A 17,882-nucleotide genomic window follows, 5' to 3' on the forward strand; every position below is an offset into this window, starting at 1 on the left:
CATTTCTTTTTTGAGGACCTCCCATTGCAGTAACCACTCCCTCTTCTTGGTATCATCATTTAACACTAATAAATGGTTGTCTCTTAATATTATGATTTATCTATTATATGTCTGTCTTCCCTATTTGATTTTAAGTTCCTATAGTCTGTAGTATCCTGTATCTGTAGGCTGTTTCTCAAAATTGAATATGCCTAAGAGTCATCTGGGGATCTTGTTAAAACGCAGATTTTGATTTACATGGTCTGGGGAGGGGCTGAGTCTCTTCATACAAGCTCCCTGGTAAAGTAATGCTGCTGGGCCTGGACCATGCTTGGAGTTGCAAAGCCTTACGGGGTTAGAACAAAGGAGGTGAAGGAGGTGCACAAGGAGTGGTTGCTGGATGATGGCTTTGTCTCTCCTGCACAATGTCTTGGAATTTCCTTTAATACATCTTTCTTTACTTTTTCCCATGCATGATTTATGACTAACACCTGACAATTATTCTTTTGTGTCCTTAGCTGTGCTCTTTCTTGCTTTTTTCATACTTATGTCTTATTCAGAAGTGGATCCCATAGGGCCTACAACAGTAGCCTCCAGCTTCTTTCTATTGTCATCTACTTTGTAGTAAGCAAGAATGACTTTTTAAAGAATCCTCTGTACCCCTTTCTTGCTCAGCAATGTAAACTGATAGCTCCCGAGTATATATCATATCAAACTCAAAGTCAGGATGAGAAGCTTCAAGCCGTTTCTTCAGCCCTTCCCTCTCCCTAGCCAGTCATTCTCTTTCTGTGCCACTTGGAATCCTCTGCATATTGCTGAAGTATGACTTAGTCTCTTGAAACTACTTGCAGGACATTTTGCATTGGGAATGTCTGTTTTCATTCCTTTTAAAGGCAAGTATATAGTTTTCAAAAATTATTTTCAATGTTTACCCACTTAAAGCTTTTCTTGATTTATTCCTGGTTGTGAGTCCTTCATATAAAGGAGCTGTGTACTATTATTTATATATTTAATATTCTATGCTTTTTTTCATTTTCACTGTTTTAAATGGGAAGTATTTGTGCTTATTATTCACGGTTGTGTGCCCAGCAGCTAAGAGTGCCTGACACAGGGTAGGTACTTTTTTGGGGATTCAGTGAAAGATAAAACAGAAACTTAAGATTTTTATTAATATTCAAAATGCCTTATTTACATATTGTAAATAAGTATTGGCCAAAGGACCAAAGAATAAAATAATTTTTGAAGTCCCCCGGAGAGTATGTTAAGAAATAAGACATTTTAGCTTTAGTAACACTTCTACACTACCACTTACCAGCCCCCATTCTACTAGGGAAATAAAATTTAGACGCAGCTAAAATTTACTTAGGGCCCAAACCCACATCCTATCTAAAAAGCTTATGCTTTCCTGTCATTATTTTCTAATCATCACATTTTGCATTTGTTAGAACTGCATTTTCTTAACAGTTTTTGGTGTTTTAAATAAAAAAGAAATGGGCTTTCTCATACTACAATATAAAGGAAAAGGAGATTGCGAGGCCCATTCAGCGAGGTGTAAGAGGCCTACAAGCTGCGCTCTGCAACCGCCTCATGTTCGAATTTCATCTATGGGTTTTTGTACAGTTCTTTTTTGGATGGTGCAAACCGCGCAAGTGCAATATTAAAGGCTCTCCACCCTGGGAAACGATGCAAGAACATGCAGCGTAGGCTGCCAAGTTCTTAACACACAGCTAAGGGCTGGAGGCCCGGTACCCGCTCTCAAAACCCATCCACAACAATCGTTCCCTCCCTCCCGGCCTTTTACATACAGTACACATACAAATACACACGCAGAGCAGCCAGCAGGGGCGGGCCGGGCCTGACCACTCCACACACAGCAGGGGGGAGCCTCAGCAGGCTGATTCTATTTTCACCTAACACCTTTTCCATTCGCATCCGTCTCTTCCTCAGCTTGGCTGTAACTAATAAGAAAATGAGAACTTGCGGGTCTAGGGTCGCCTGTAGTTCCGCTTCGGACCCATACATCTAGGCTGGTGCTGAGCTATTCCCCCTTCCTTAGGGAGCAGTTGGTCCCGCCCCAGTGCTAGCGGGCGCCGAGCGGGAGCCGCGCGGGAGCAGCGCAGCGACGGCGACGGCGGCGGTTGCGATTTCCAGCCGTTGAGACGCCTCTGCGGCAGCTGGTGGCGCAGGTGGCTTGCGTGGACGCGGGCAGTGGCGGCCGGCCCGCCACCGCAGCCTCAGCGTCGGCAGCCGCGGCAGGTGAGCGGGCGGTGGAGGCTCGCCCCGCCCCCCCTCCCCTTGGTGGCCCTGCTCCCGGCAGTAGCGGGTAAGTGGCCGCGGCCTCGGGAGAGCGGAGGGGCCAGCGGCACTGGGCTGCGGTTATCGGAAAGCAGCTTGTAGGGGGAGTGGTCGTGTATGGATGGAAAGGGAAGATTCCCCTTTCTTTTGCTGTTTTTTTCCCCTTAGGCTCCTCCCTGTTGGGGCTCAAACCCTGGGGAAAAAGCTAGAGGAAAGATGAGGTGGGAGGAAGGGGAAATTGGGGCTGAGAAGCATCTCTGCCTCAGCGGGTGGCGTCTTGTCGGCCGTGGAGCGTTGGACCTGCTGAAGTCTGGGGGGTAGTGCTGGGGCTGCGCAGGCCGCGCACTCACCAGGGAGGAGCGAGAGGCGCCTCTCCCCTCACTCTCCCACCCCCACTGCTTGTAGTCCTCCCTCCTCCTCCTCCCCCTCCCCGTAGGCCCCTCCTTCCGAGTTTCTCAGCTTTAACCGCCCTCCGCGCTCTCCCTTTCAGGCGCGTTGGAACACCCAGAGGCATCCTCGGGCTCCTGCCACCCCGGAACCTCGGTTCCTGTCAGTCCAGTCCTGCAGCAGCCCCCACGCAGTCCATACCTCTGCACCTTCTTGCTGGTCTTCGGCTCCAGATCCCCGGCATCGCCCCTCACGAAACATGACTCGCGATTTCAAACCTGGAGACCTCATCTTTGCCAAGATGAAGGGTTATCCTCATTGGCCCGCTCGAGTAAGTGATTTTCTAGCCTCGCATTTAGCGGTGCTACCTTCCCTAGAGGCCTACATCCTACCTTTTCTCTTAATTTTTTTTCTCGTGTCCTTTTTCACTCTGGCTTTCCTGTAGTCTCATTTGTAACCCAACCTTTCATTTGCGTTTTTTTGGCCAGTAACCTGTCATGTAATTGTAAAAGTCTAGGTGTTTCTGCATACTTCGTGCATTTCCTTACGGCTTGTTTTTGACATACTTTGCAAGGTTTTCCTAATACGACATATTTAAATGTGATGCCAGTTAATGTTCCATTGTTGGTGAAAATAATTATGTATTTTATGTTTAAAAATTAACGAGGCATTGGCATTTTCTTGATTTCGAGTAAAATGCATAATGTCAATTCAATTTATGCAAACCCGTGGATATCAAATGTAAGTGATTAAATTGAATTTACAGGTATTTTTCATGTTTGTAGTTGATGAGGTGTTCTGGATTTGCTTGTTTAAACATTTTTTAAAAGTAATTTTAACGAAAAGAGAAAGATTTTGTTTTTCCACTTATTTATGCATTCATTGGTTGCCTCTTGTATGTGCCCTGCCCTGTGATGAACCCCCAACCCTTGGTATATCTCAACCTTTATGTCTTGGGATGATTCTAACCAACTGAGGTACCCTGCAAGGGCTGGATTTGCTTGATTAAGAAAGAACGGTAGGACTAAATAGTCATGAAAATTGTATAGTAAGGAGATCAAAAGAATAAAAAATACATTATTCATGTATTTTGTCTTATGACCTTGAATAAGATATTTTACCTCTTTGATCGTTTCACAGGGGCAAAAGGATGAGTTAGACTAGACTCCTGGATGCACATCTAGTGGTACAGAGGTGACTAAGAACCCGGGATTTTTTGTGCCAGTTAGGAATTCAGATTGTCTTAAATAAGCACCATTTTCAAAAAAGAGATGTTTTTGGTAGGACTCAGGTTCTAAGGTAATTATGGAACCTAGAAAATGTTGAGATCCATTAGATTAGTAAACTTAAAAATTGCCTTTAAATATAAATGTGATATTCTAAAGTTGTAATTTCCACTAATTTGCTCTTCTTTGAGGAATGAATTTCTGAAAGATAATTAAAATTATGGCAGTTGGAGGAAACATATCTGTTGGTTACAGAAAATCATGGAGTGAGTTACTGAGTGCTATCCAAATGTAAAATGTTCAGTTTCTTGATTTTTCCCATCTAACTTTACATACTCAGGTTTACAGTTTCATTCCCCAACCTGGGAAATTTTTTTCTTTCAGTCTACCAAGCCTACCTTTTCAGTGGGAGTCTTACTTGAACAATCCTTTATCTTAATTCTTATCTATATATTTAACATTCTAATCTATTTCCTTTCTGATAATGTCTAATTTTAACTCTTATGTGCACGCCCTAAATTCCAAATAGATTGCAAGCTTCTTCAGGTCAGTGAACACAAACGGAGTATCTTTCAGTTCTTTATACCCTTGTAGTCCATAGTGCATAATCATACACTTATAAAACACTTAATGTTTAAATGGAGCACAGGGAAACTTGGTGGATTTAAGGCCTCTCCAAGATGGTTTTCTCCTGGTTTTAGCACCCTTATTTATTTTGAGGTGTTATGAAATCTGAGGTAATGGGATACATTTATCTGTATGTAGATTTCTATGTCACAATAAAATTAGAGGCCAAATGAAAATGTTTTTAAAAATATCAACGACCTCATCCTCCCCACATGCTTTAGTGTTAGGTGAGTAAGAATCAATGCTGATAAAAACAAAGTAAAGTAGCCTTAGGGCTAGAGTTTTTTCCTTCTTTATTTTATAAGTTCTATATTTAAATAGTTTATTTATACTAAATGGATATTTTCTCTTTCCTCCCTTTTTCTTAGAAGCCATTGAATCTGGTTTGATGTATTATATATGTCCAAGAATCATATTCCTCTTTTTGTCTTCTTTCCAATCATAAATTCTAAGTCTTTGCTAGAGAATTTAGAATATGTATTTAAAGTCTTAGCAGTGACAGTGACAACCATCTGTTTCTATTTTGATTTTAACATTTTCTGTTTCCATTTCTCAAAGTTCATTAATTTGTACTTTTACTGATTTTGAGAGAGAAAGGGAGAGAGAGATAGAGAGAGAAACCCTGATTTGTTGTTTAACTTATTTATGCCTTCATCCGTTGCTTGTATGTGCTCTGACCAGAAATTGAATCCACAGCCTTGGTGTAGTAGCCAACACCAAGATGCTGTAGATGCTGTAACCAACTGACCTACCTGACCAGGGTAAACTTCATTAATGTTTATGTCTTGCACATTTTTATAATCCTATGCCAGTACTGATTTTAAAGCCAACCTAAAACAATTGCCTAACATTTATTAAAATCCCTAGGTGCTAGACATTTTTGCACAGACTTTTAAAGCTGTTTGCTAGCTGAAAGAAACATAAGAATTTGGGTTGACAAAATATCCCTCAGCCTAAGGCTTCTAAGGATTTTCATAATTCTTGGGGCCTTCTCACAAATTTGAAATGACAGGTGAAATAATTATTGATCAGATAGGTGAGGAAATTTAAAATCCCTAAGGATGTTGGGTAGTAATGATTCTATGGATGCCTGAAAGCTTCAGACTGCCAGTCAAATCATCCTCATGGTCTGTACTTTTCTTTTTTTAAATATGTCATTGTTTATGCTATTTCATTTGTCCCTAATTTTTCCTCCTTTACCCCTGATCCCTCAGGCAACCCACACCATTGTGTATGCCCATTGTTCATGCATATATATTCTTTTACTACTATATTTTTTCCCTACGTTGTACTTGACATACATCCCCATGACTATTCTGTAACTACCAATTTGTACTTCTTAATCCCCTCACCTTTTCCTCCTATTCCCCCAACCCCTTCCCATCTGACAACTATCAAAACATTCTTTGTATTTATGAATCTGTTTCTGTTCTGCTTGTTTGTTAGTTTTATTTTTTTCATTTCAGATGTTGATAGATATGCATTTATTGCCATTTTGTTCTATTTTTGATCACCTTAAAGAAGACCCTTTAACATTTCATATAATATTGGTTTGGTGGTAATGAACTCCAGATAGAAGAAATGGTAGAGGCAACTGTTTAGCTTTTTCTTGTCTGGGAAGCTCTTTATCTCTTTTATTGTTAATAATAGATTTGCTGGGTAAAGCAATCTTGGTTGTAGGTCCTAGCATTTCATCACTTTGAATTTCTTGCCGGTTCTAGCCTGCAAAGTTTCTTTTGAGAAATCAGCTGCCAGTTATGGTGGTTCTCTTGTAGGTAACCAACTTGCATTTCTTTTGCTGCTTTTAGGATTCTTTCTATGTATTTAATCTTTAGCATTTTAATTATGATGAGTCTTGGTGTGGGCTGCTTTGGATTCATCTTCTTTGGGAATCTCTGTTTTCTGGATTTGCATGTCTGGTTCTTCACCAAATTATGGAAGTTTTCTTTCACTATTTTTTCAAATACATTTCCAGTTACTTTGTTTTCCTACCGGCACCCCCATGATGTGAATGTTGGTATGCTGAAGTTTTACTATCCTCATTTTTTTTTTTTTTATTCTTTTTTATTCTTGGTTTTTTAATTGTTTTTTTGCTTCATTATATTTCAAATTGTTTATTTTATTCTCAGCTACATCCACTTTACTGTTGATTCCCTGTAGATTGTTCTTTATTTCATTTAGAATAACCTTCATTTTAGACTGAATTTTTTTATATGCTGTTGAGCTTCTAACTAAGTTCAGTGAGCATCCTTATAAACCAGTGTTTTGAAATCTGCATATGATACGATGCTTATCTGTATTTTGCTTAATTTTTGTTCTGTTTTTTCATTTGGGCCATGTTTCTTTGTCTCCTCATTTTGGTAGCCCCCCTGTGTTTGTTTATGTATGTTAGGCAGAGTTGCTATGTCTCCCAGGTTTGGTAGTGTGGCCTAATGCAGTAGGTGTCCTGGAGGGTCCTGTAGCACAGCCTCCCCATTGCCCATGCTGGATACTCAAGGTGCCCCCACTGAGTGGACTGTGTACACCCTCCTGTTGTGGTTGAGCCTTGACTGCTGTTGGCACATCCAAAGTCAGTGACTGCCTGTGTTCTGTCCACGGTCACACAGCATAAGCTACAACACAATCTGTAAATGGCTGTTACTTGTGTTGGGCTTGGAAGTGCCCAGGTGAGGCCAGTCTGTGAACCAAGGCAAGCTGCTGCTAGTATCAGCCCTGGGACAACTTAGTGAGAGGTAAGGGGCTCACTAAAGCCAGGTATTGCTTATTTGAAAGAATTTAGGAAAATATGAAGCATGGGCCAAGACAAGTCATTGGTATGGAAAGGCCACTGGAAACAGCTTGGGTGGGCCCAAAAGTTGGGTGGGGTAGGACCTCAGGGAATCACCAGGGTGGGGCAAACAGTGTGATCCAGGTTAATGGAGTCCCAGATATGGCACCTACCTGCCAGCTTGGTGGCTCTGTAGCTCTGTAGGGTGAGGGTTCAGAAAGAAACAGTTGCCTCTACCATTTCTTCTATCTGTGAGAAAGCTGCCCATCCCCACTCTGCCCCAATCTTGCCCTTATACTGGACAGTTAAGTTCCTTCCCATATGTCTTTGATGACTTAGTCTGTTACCCTGTGCTGGAGCTTAAAGGGAGTACAAGTAAGTATGTGCATGGTCCCTGAGAGGAACTGCTTTGGACTGTAGAAGTGTCTGTCTTCCACAGCTTTAATTCCTGCTGGTTTTTACAGCCAGAAGTTATGGGGACTTCTCTTACTGGCACTGGAACCCTGGGCTGGAGAACCTGGTGTGGGGGTATGTCAGGATTCCCTTTTCTCCTGAGATATCGATTCTGATTTTTATCCACTACATGAGGGTGTGGAACCAGCCCATGCCACTTCTCTGTCCCTCCTACCAGTCTTGGTGTGGTTCTTCCTTAATTTTGTAGTTGTAGGACTTCCATTCAGCTTGATTTCTGACAATTCCAAATGAAGGTGGTTCTATAGTTGTGATTTTAATGTGGTTGTGTGAGGTGGCAAGCCATGGTGACCTATACCATCATCTTCACCAGAAGATGGTCTTTTCTTCGACATGGTAATAATGCGTGTAAAGCACAGTAGGTCCTCTGATGGTCTGCTCCCTTCTTAACAAAGTCAACTGATTTTTTTAATTGAGGTGTCCTTGAAATTAGGAGGGAAATGTTACTATGAAGTTTAAATAGACAGTGAAATAAAGTTGAAATGCTATTAAATTAACTCTGAGATATGCTTTCCTTTTATTAACAAGCCAAAGTAACAAGTATTAAAGATAGGTTAGATATGGTGGCACCTGATGCTTTTTTCCTTAATTAGGATTGAAAGAGAAATAAAGGGAACTTCTGGCCAAGATGGAGGCATAGGTAGATAGATACACTTTGCCTCCTTGCACAACTAAAAGGACAATAACCAATTTAAAAACAACCAGAACTGCCAGAAAATCGAACTATATGGAAGTCGGACAACCAAGGAGTTAAAGAAGAAACATTCATCCTGATTGGTAGGAGGGGCAGAGATGGGCAGCTAGGCGGAGAGGACTGGGCAGGCAAGGCAGCCTCAGCTGGTGGACCTGATGGTCCCACATTTGCATGTGAATAAGCCAGGAGGAACAACTGGGGAGCCAGAAAGACTGTACAACTCAGGGTACCAGTGCTGGAAAAGAAAGTCTCAAAAACTTTACTATGAACCTGTGGGGGTTGTAGTGGTGAGAGAGACTCCCAGCCTCACAAGACAGTTTGTTGGAGAGACCCACAGGGTCCTAGAACATACACAAAACCACCCACCCTGGAATTAGCACCAGAAGGGCCCAGTTTGCTTGTGGGTAGTGGGGGGAAGTGACTGAAAGCCAGCAGAAAGCCAAGGAAGTGGCACTGTTCCCTTTCTGATTCCTCCCCAATAGACAGTGTCACATTGCAGCTTGACCCACCCTGATGAATACCTAAGGCTCTGCCTCTTACTACATAATAGGAGCACTGAGACAAAGAAATAACCACCCAAATGAAAGAACAGATCAAAGCTCTAGAAAAAGTAGAACTATGCAATGAAGAGATAGCCAACATATCAGATGCAGAGTTCAAAACACAGGTAATCAGGGTGCTCACAGAAATGGTTGAGTATGGTCACAAAATGGAGAAAAAAGTGAATATTATGCAAAGTGAAATAAAGAAAAATACACAGGGAACCAACAGTGAAGGGAAGGAAACCAGGACTCAGATCAATGATTTGAACTGGAACTAGAACTAGAACACAAGGAAGAAATAAACATTCAACGAGAACAAAATGAAGAAATGAATTAAAAAAAATGAGGAGAGGCTTAGGAACCTCCGGGATAACTTTAAACATTCCAACATTCTGAATCACATGGGTGTGAGAAGAAGATGATGAGCAAGAAATTGAAAACTTATTTGAAAAAATAATGGAGAACTTCCCCAATCTGCAAAGGAAATAGACATCCAGGTAGTCCATAGAGTCCCAAAGAAGTTGGACCCAAGGAATCACACACCAAGGCACATAATAGTTACATTAGTCAAGATTAAAGATACGGAGAGAATCTTAAAAGCAGCAAGAGAAAAGGAGACCATTACCTTCAAAGGAGTTCCCATAAGACTGTCAGCTGATATTTCAACAGAAACTTTAGAGACAAAAAGGGGCTGGAAAGAAGTATTCCAAGTCATGAAAGGCAAGGACCTATATCCAGAAATACTCTGTCCAGCAAAACTATCATTTAGAATTGAAGGGCAGGTAAAGTGCTTCCCAGATAAGGTCAAGTTAAAGGAGTTCATCACTATGCCCTTATAATATGAAGTGTTAAAAGGACTTAGAAAAAGATCAAAATATGAACAGTAAAATGACAACAAACACAACTATCAACAATTGAATTTAAAACAAAAACAAATGAAGCAGACAACTAGAACTGGAACAGAATCACAGAAATGGAGATCACTTGGAGGGCTATCAATGGGGAAGGGCTGGGGGGAGAATGGGGGAAAAGGTATGGGGAATAACAAGCATAAATGGTAGGTAGAAAATAGACAGGGGGAGATTAAGAATAGTATAGGAAATGGAGAAGCCAAGGGACTTAATATGTAGGGCCCATGGACATGAACTAAGGGGTGGGAATGGTGGTAGGAGGGGGGTTCTGGGCAGAGAGGAATTAAGGGGAGAGAAAAAGGGCACAATTATAATAGCTTAACCAATAAAATATACTTTTTAAAAAAATATTTATTTCTTTTTAGAGAGGGAAAGGAGGGACAGAGAGAGACAAACATCAATGTGCGGTTGCTGGGGGTTATGGCCTGCAACCCAGGAATGTACCCTGGCTGGGAATCGAACCTGGGACACTTTGGTTCCCAGCCCGCACTCAATCCATTGAGCTACGCCAGCCAGGGCTTAAAATATACTTTAAAAAATAGAGGTACAGGTAACTTAAGTGATTCAGCCATGTAGGTATAAGGTCTTTACAGAATATGTTTCAGACTTTGAGAAAAACTGCTTTAAACTTTTGTTATTGTCTGTTTTTATATTACTCCAGTATTTGTATAGCTTCCCTGCAGAAATATAATTTAGGGGTTTTGACAGGTTTAGACTCCATTGTTTAAAATGGTTAGGGTCAGATATGTTTAAAAACTCAGAATTTGGGGATTTCAGAAAGGTGGTGATGGTACATATATATCATATTTTGCTCCTGATAAGGTCTGGGATGGCACATAATAAAATAACAATATTTCTGCAGAGAAGCATCAGTAGAAACATAAAAATTGATGGAATAGCTTCACTGTCAGACAAGGTTTTGCCACTACATGAATTTTTAGAAGTATCTTGGTTTTTAGAGCTTCTTGGGTTTCAGAACTTAGGTTTAAGGGATTATGGACCTGTGGAACTGGTTCACTTTATATCAGATCTCTTTTGGATATTTTGTTACTAGCTTATTTTCTTGTATTATGTGTATGGTTTTAAATATTTTAACTTTTTCTGATCTTTCTTTTAGGTAGATGAAGTTCCTGATGGAGCTGTAAAACCACCCACAAACAAACTACCCATTTTCTTTTTTGGAACTCATGAGACGTAAGTCCTCTTATCTTTAAAGATGTGTTTGTTTGTTTTTTATCAGGGTCATTGGACTTAAAGTGAAAAACAAGTAGAGATGAATTCAAACAGAGAATAGTTAAGGAATAGAAAATTTAAAATCATCTTTGAAATTCAGAGAAAGTCTTAAGTCCCTCCTTTAAAATTTGTTTTTTAGGGTAGAAAAATTAGATACTGTAGGATTTAACTTTTACTGGAAGATATTTCCTTAATCATAAAAGCAAGTTGTATATGAATCCTCTCAGCAACTAGAAGAATGGCTAGTTTTAATGTATTTAGCTTTCATATTTAATATAAGTACTTTTTATAAGGACAACCTGGCACTTTATTTTAGGCTTTGTTATACTAGTCATACAAATGGTATATTGTGGGATGGGTGAGGAGTAGAAGAAATCAGGATTGTTCCCTCTGTATATTTATATGGTCCTGAGAGCCATGGTGACTGCTTTGCTGCCCCTGGTGTATAAGTGGCAGAAAACCTGATTAGATGAAACAATTAATTTTTCAAAAATTACAACTGAATATTGAACTGTTACTTCTAGGTAAATAGGATTACTCTAGGGGTTATCTCATTAATTTCCGAAAAATAATATCCTATATACCTTCAATTTAATAGCTTTACAAGTACTATGTATAGTTTCGCTGGTTTTAGAACTGAGGTTTAGAATTTGTCATTTTGGTAAAGCATGCTCTACTTGGGACCAGGAGAAACGAGGTGTTGATATTCTAATTAAAATTATGTATTCCTAAAAGTCTACAATGGCAAAATTGGTTTAATCTTGCTTAGCTATTATGTGAACCTGTAATTTCTACTTACAGCTTTATTGAGATGTTATTTGTGTCAAAAATTTTACTTGTTTAAAGTATATAATTCAGGGGATTTTAGTTTATTTCCATACCCATGAGTGGTCATTCTCCATTCCTTCCCCAACCCCAGAAGCCACTCACTATTGTACTGTCTGTTTAGATTTGCCAATTCTGGGTATCTCATTATTTGTATCTATCATAGAATGTCACGTAATTATTTTCTTTAAAATAACAGTTTTTTTGAGTCCAAAGTGGGATTGGGCTCTACAATTACTCTTGAGTTGGGTTTAGGCATATCCTATATATTAACAGTTAATTTCATAAGAAATTAATTTCTGATTCCATGGGATAATGGTATAAACTTTTTATACCATTTTAAAAAGTTTTCCATGTATTTATTAGGGAAAGGTATCTTTTAATGAAATATTTGTGTACTATGTATTGGAGTAGGGATTTCCATATTGTGGTACCAGGTCAAGCTGCACCAGCGTAATGCAAATAAACATGCAGATTCTTGGGCCCCCCTTTTACCTACTGAATCCGAAACTGAGGTGTGGGGCCCAACAATCTCTCGAGCCTCCTAGATGATTGTAATGCATGAAATTTGGAAACACTTAAAATAATGCCAGTAGACATTCCTTAGAATTTTTTAATTTCATAAGTTTGGAATTCTTTATTTTTTCTGAAATGGGACAGATTTTGTACCTTTATGTATATTGGATTGGTCCAAAAGTTTGTTTTTTTCCATAAGCTGGCTCTAGTAGCGCTTAGTGTTTAACTTCATTCAAAGTAATTTTGTTAGGTTATATTTTGACAGCTGTGATATCAGCGTGCATTTGAAAAAAACTTACCAAATTGGTGAATTTTTGTGTAGCCATTTTAATATTGAAGATGGAAGAAAATACTCAACATTTTCAGCATATTACGATTTATTATTTCAAGAAAGGTAAAAAATCAAAACAGATTCGTAATAAATGGATGAGACTGATGTGAACCCAAAACTTTACTGGAGCTAAAAGTCTTAGTGTTTTCCTTGATTGTTTATTATGGTCTTTCCCCTTCCTCACATCTAGACAGCCACCAAGTCTTGTTCTCTTCCTTGAAAGTGTATTCTGATCTGTTTACTCTTCCCCATATCCTCTACAACAACTAGAGTCCGAGCCACAGTTGCTCTTGGAAATAGTGTGCTAACCTTATCTTGATCTCAGTCTCTGCTCTTCAAATGTAAAGTGATCTTTATAACCCAGTCAGATCCTGTCATTTCCCTGTCCATAGACTTTTAATGGCTCCCTTGCTAATGTTAATAAACGAAACCTCTAAATTTTGTCTGCAAATACAGTTTTTAAGACCCTGTATGAGTTAACTAGCCCATGTTTTATTACCTCTCTAATCTCATTACTTTTTTTTCACTGTTAATATAAGTATATTTTGTCTTAGGTCTTTTTTTCTTGTTTTCCCTTTGTTGGGAAATGCCTTCAGATTTTTTCAGTTTGGACCTCAGTTCAAATCTTGTTATTTGGGGGAATGCTATTCTATTTCTTTATAAAGTCTAGACAATTTAAATGAAGATGGTATTTTTTTTTAAGATTTTATTTATTTATTTTTAGAGAGGGAAGGGGGGAGAGGGGGGTGGAGAGAGAGAGAGAGAGATCAGTTCATCAATGTGTGGTTGCTGGGGGTCATGGCCTGCAACCTAGGCATGTGCCCTGGCTGGGAATCGAACCTGGGATGCCTGGTTCGCAGCCCGCACTCAATCCACTGAGCTACGCCAGCCAGGGCTGATGATGGTATTTTTGCTACTTTTATTTCCTTACTGCTTTTTAAAAAACAAAACAACAGTAAAGTTGGATGCTCAGTTCTAAGAACTTGAAAACTGTGTATCATAGGTTGTTCTAAAACCTGCCTAATGAGTAGTTTTAGGAGAGTAGGTAATTGGGGAAGTACTGGTGGTGTCTAAGTTTTCATATAACCTGTCCACAAAAAAGGAATAAAGGAATGAATCATAGAATAGAATTTTCTTCTGCACTCCCTTTTTTGTACAGCTTCTGTCGTCGAGCCAAAGCTGCATGTGTTGGTCTGGGATTTTGTATAATTTCACATAAGTCATACACCAAATAATGAAGAGAGGAACTGTTTATTCACTTATGTGTACCAGCAGGTTCATGGCACATAGATGTATATTCAGTTGTCTCTTGAATCATATTCTATTACAAAAGAATGCATGATGTTATAAAATATAAATCTAGTTATAGAATATGGTGTGTTTCATGTTTTATTTAATGAGTAAAGAAACAGCAGCTTAGAATCAATGTTTTATAAATAGAACTGGCTGTTTAGTAATTCTTAGCAATAGGTAAATGAGTTTTGAGTTTGGTATCGTAAGCTCTGATAAGCTTTCTCATTTTTTATATTTGACTTTTGTTTTGCTTTAAAGGAAGAGTTCTAGGTGTGATAACTGAGCTTTTGTGAGAGGTATATACTGAGCTTTTGTGAGAGGTATATACTGAGCTTTTGTGAGAGGTATATACTAGTGGGTATACACATTGTTTTCAAAAAAGTGAATTTAGAGAAATAGCTGCTTTTCTCTGTATTTATAATCTGTGAAAATGGGAATACACAGGAACACACTTCTGGTTTTTGGGGGTATGCCATGTAACAAACACACTTGGAGGGTTTAAGTGCCTTCAGAGTTATAAAATTAGTACCATAATCAATGATTTGTTATTTTCTTAGGATAACTTAATATTAGCCTTGGTTCTTAGGGGCTTTGACATTGATATTTGAAGTCTCAGTTGCTATGGCATCAGTATTAGTAGATGTTTCAAAGACTACAGTGGATAAAGGAAACCCTGAAACCTTTTGAAGGAACATTGTAAAGAGTCTAGGCTCTGCTATTTAATAACCAGATGCCCTTGCCTCAGTCAGTTTATCTTTCTGGCCATTAGTTTTCTAATCTTTAAAATGAGGATTTTTGTGATCCCCCTAGGGTTCTTTCCAGTTCAGGAATTTGGTGGATAACTTACTTTGAATTACTATATATCTTTTTATTATTAAAATTAAAAAATACTTTATTATGTATGCTATTACAGTTGTCCCAATTTTCCCTTTTTGCTGCCCTCCATCTGGCATGCCCCTCATTCCCATGGGCAATCCCCCCACAATTGTCCATGGATCATGCATATGTTTTATTACTAAAAAATTTTTAAATGACATAGAAGTTTTCTACAAATGAAACATTTTTATAGTTTTCAGAGACAACTCCTAAATGTGTTAATGTTTTGATATGTTGTCTTTGAGATTTGTATGTTTTTTTAAAAAAATATTTTATTTATTTTAAGGGAGAAAGAGAGGGAGAGAAACACCAGTGTGTGGTTGCTTCCCTTGTGTCTCCCACTGGGAACCTGGCCTGCAACCCAGGCATGTGCCCTGACTGGGAATCAAACCGGCTACCCCTTGGTTCACAGCCCTATGCTCAATCCACTGAGCTACACCAGTCAAGGGCTGTATGTTGTTTTAAAATGAAGTGATTTGAGGAGTGAATCAGTCACGGCCACAGAAAGTTGTGCCCTTGCGGGCTAGTGATGGCTGTCTAAAAACTAACCTGGGTCCTGTTCACCAAACCTTTGTGATTGTATCCCCAGGGAGGAGCCTGTGGTGCTAGTACTTTTTATTAAGATATAATTGACATAATATTTCATAAGTTTGAGGTGTGAGTGTTGATTTGATAGATTTATATATTGCAATATAACTACCATCATAGTGTTCTAATACTTCATCATGTTCCCTAATTATTTCTTTTTCACAATGCGCACATGCAAGAATTCTTTTTTTCATCCACCATGTTTTATTTTTGTCTCATTAAGAGGGTTCTTAATTTTAAGCATATCCTTTGATCCAACAGTTCTTTTCCCTGCAACAGCTCTACTTAGAATTCATTATGAAGATATGTACAGAGATTGAGCAATGTGCTTATTTAATAGAGATGCATTATTTTATAATAGGAAATTTGATATAGAAATGGCCCAGTAGACAAATTGATTTTGGGATAGACATTAAGTGAAATAGTATGTAGCTGTTAAGTAATTGTTGATATGAGAAGGTGTTTGTTTTAATTTGAAAATATTTATGGATGAGTATGTGTCATATATGTTAAACTTACATATTTAAGTGTATATATGTGTAACTAAAAAAGTGGCTGAAAAAACCGGTAGCTATCTGTAGTTGATAAAATTATGGATAATTTTTTGTTTTTCTTGCTAGGATATGGTAGTCACTGAAAAATACTTGAAACAACTTTATTGAGGTGCACTGTAATTTATATCCCAAACAATTCATCCATTTAAAGTGTACAATTCATTTCTTAGCATAGCCAGGTAGCAGTGCAGCCATTTGCATGCTTCTAGAACATTTTTATCACCCAGAAAGAAACCCTGTATCCATTTCCCCCCAATACTCCCTCCTGTCTTGCCCTAGGCAGCCACTAATCTACTTGCCTTTTTTGGACATTTCAAGTAAATGAAACTATGCAACATGTGGTCTTTAATGACTGGGTTTGGTTACTTGGCATGTTTTCAAGATTTATATTGTGGTGTGTGATAGTGCTTTATTTCTTTTTATTGGCAAATATCCCATTGTGTTGATCTACCAAATTTATCCATTCATCAGTTGATAGATGTTTGGATTGTTTCTACTTTCGGCTATTCTAACTAATGTTACTATGAACATTTGTGTACAAGTGTTTGTGTGGATGTGTTTGCATTCCTTTAGGAGTGGAATTACTGGGTCAAAGGGTAACTTTATATTTAATCTTTTGAGGAATTACCAGACTTTTAAAATCAGTGATGCTATTTTACACTCCTATAAGCAATGTGTGAGGGTTCCTATTTCTCCATATCTTTTCCAAGACTTTTTATTAAGTCTTTTTATAGCTATCTGAGTGGGTGTGAAGGTAGTATCTCACTGTGGTTTTGATTTACATTTCACTTATAGCTAATGATACTGAGCACCTTTTTATGTGTGAATATTTTTTAACTTATGCATACAACAGAAAAACGTCTGGGCAAGTGATGCCAACAAAAACATTGAAGCTATTTAACAAAACAAGATAGTGCAAAGGATAAAATGGTGGAAGCTGATCCAACTTAGAAAGGAATATGAGTTTGCCAAAGGATAGAAAGTATGCTCACTGCACATCTTAGGTATGTGATCAGAAGGCGGCAAGCATTGTTCGAAGTACTCTTGATAAGTTTTACAAAGAAATGAAACACTAAATCAATGTTTCCCATATTTTAAATTACAGAGTACTGTATATCTATTAGTTTTACTATTTTTCTTGTTTCCTTGTGCACTGTCAGTAATAGAGTGTTCAAAATTTTGACAATATTTAAAGCTTATGGAACAGTCGTTTTTTCCATTGTTTAAGACTGCCTGAGGGATCATTATTTATGGTCTCACTGTTAGACAAAGTGAGGACTGTTTTGAGAATTTAATTTGTCAAACCTAATAACATCATGGTAGAATTAGTCTTCTCTTTGAATAGCTTTTAGATTTAGAATCATATCTAAAAATACCCCAGGCATGAGGACTTAAAACATTTTTCTGTAATTTTATTAAGTATTTAGGTACCTTCCACTTACTGAATTTCCTGACGCCACCAACTTACAGCCCTTTGGAGACTGCCCTCTAAGTGTGATTTTCTGTGTTGCTGCTTGGCATCCAGCCTTTTCAGTCTTCTTTCCAGCTTCCAAGTCTGTGTTGATACTTGTCTCTCATTGTCTTTGTTTGGCCTTATGAGTTGTTTTTGTAGGGTTTTAGGAGGAATTTGTGTTGAATTGCTTTGTTTTAACTGAAAGTATATTTTAATTTTGATGGAGGTTTAACTAAAGTCATTTACCTAGAATTTGAAACTGATTATGTAGAAGGAATTGTGTTACTCTTTTAACTAAATGCATTAATTTTTCT

The 17,882-nt window shown here is 38.4% G+C and overlaps 1 protein-coding gene across 7 annotated transcripts in view; it reads left to right on the top strand.

Annotated features, from left to right (window-relative positions):
* Positions 1-2,044: 2,044 nt before the first annotated feature.
* PSIP1 (PC4 and SFRS1 interacting protein 1) overlaps positions 2,045-17,882 on the top strand; it is a 40,124-nt gene continuing 24,286 nt past the window's right edge. For 4 of the 7 annotated variants that reach the window (XM_045840991.1, XM_045840990.1, XM_045840988.1 and 1 more), the window contains exons 1-3: positions 2,046-2,302; positions 2,765-2,992; positions 11,017-11,093. In XM_045840991.1, coding sequence (XP_045696947.1) covers positions 2,921-2,992; positions 11,017-11,093 — 149 coding nt within the window. In that variant the 5' untranslated portion in view covers positions 2,046-2,302; positions 2,765-2,920. Of the gene's footprint in view, positions 2,303-2,764; positions 2,993-11,016; positions 11,094-17,882 lie in introns of all 7 variants that reach the window. The other 3 variants (XM_045840987.1, XM_045840985.1, XM_045840986.1) reach the window with 2 other exon arrangements.

Source organism: Phyllostomus hastatus, unplaced genomic scaffold (genome assembly GCF_019186645.2).
Source record: "Phyllostomus hastatus isolate PE091 unplaced genomic scaffold, TTU_PhHast_1.1 phas_contig_34, whole genome shotgun sequence".
Taxonomy (NCBI): domain Eukaryota; kingdom Metazoa; phylum Chordata; class Mammalia; order Chiroptera; family Phyllostomidae; genus Phyllostomus; species Phyllostomus hastatus.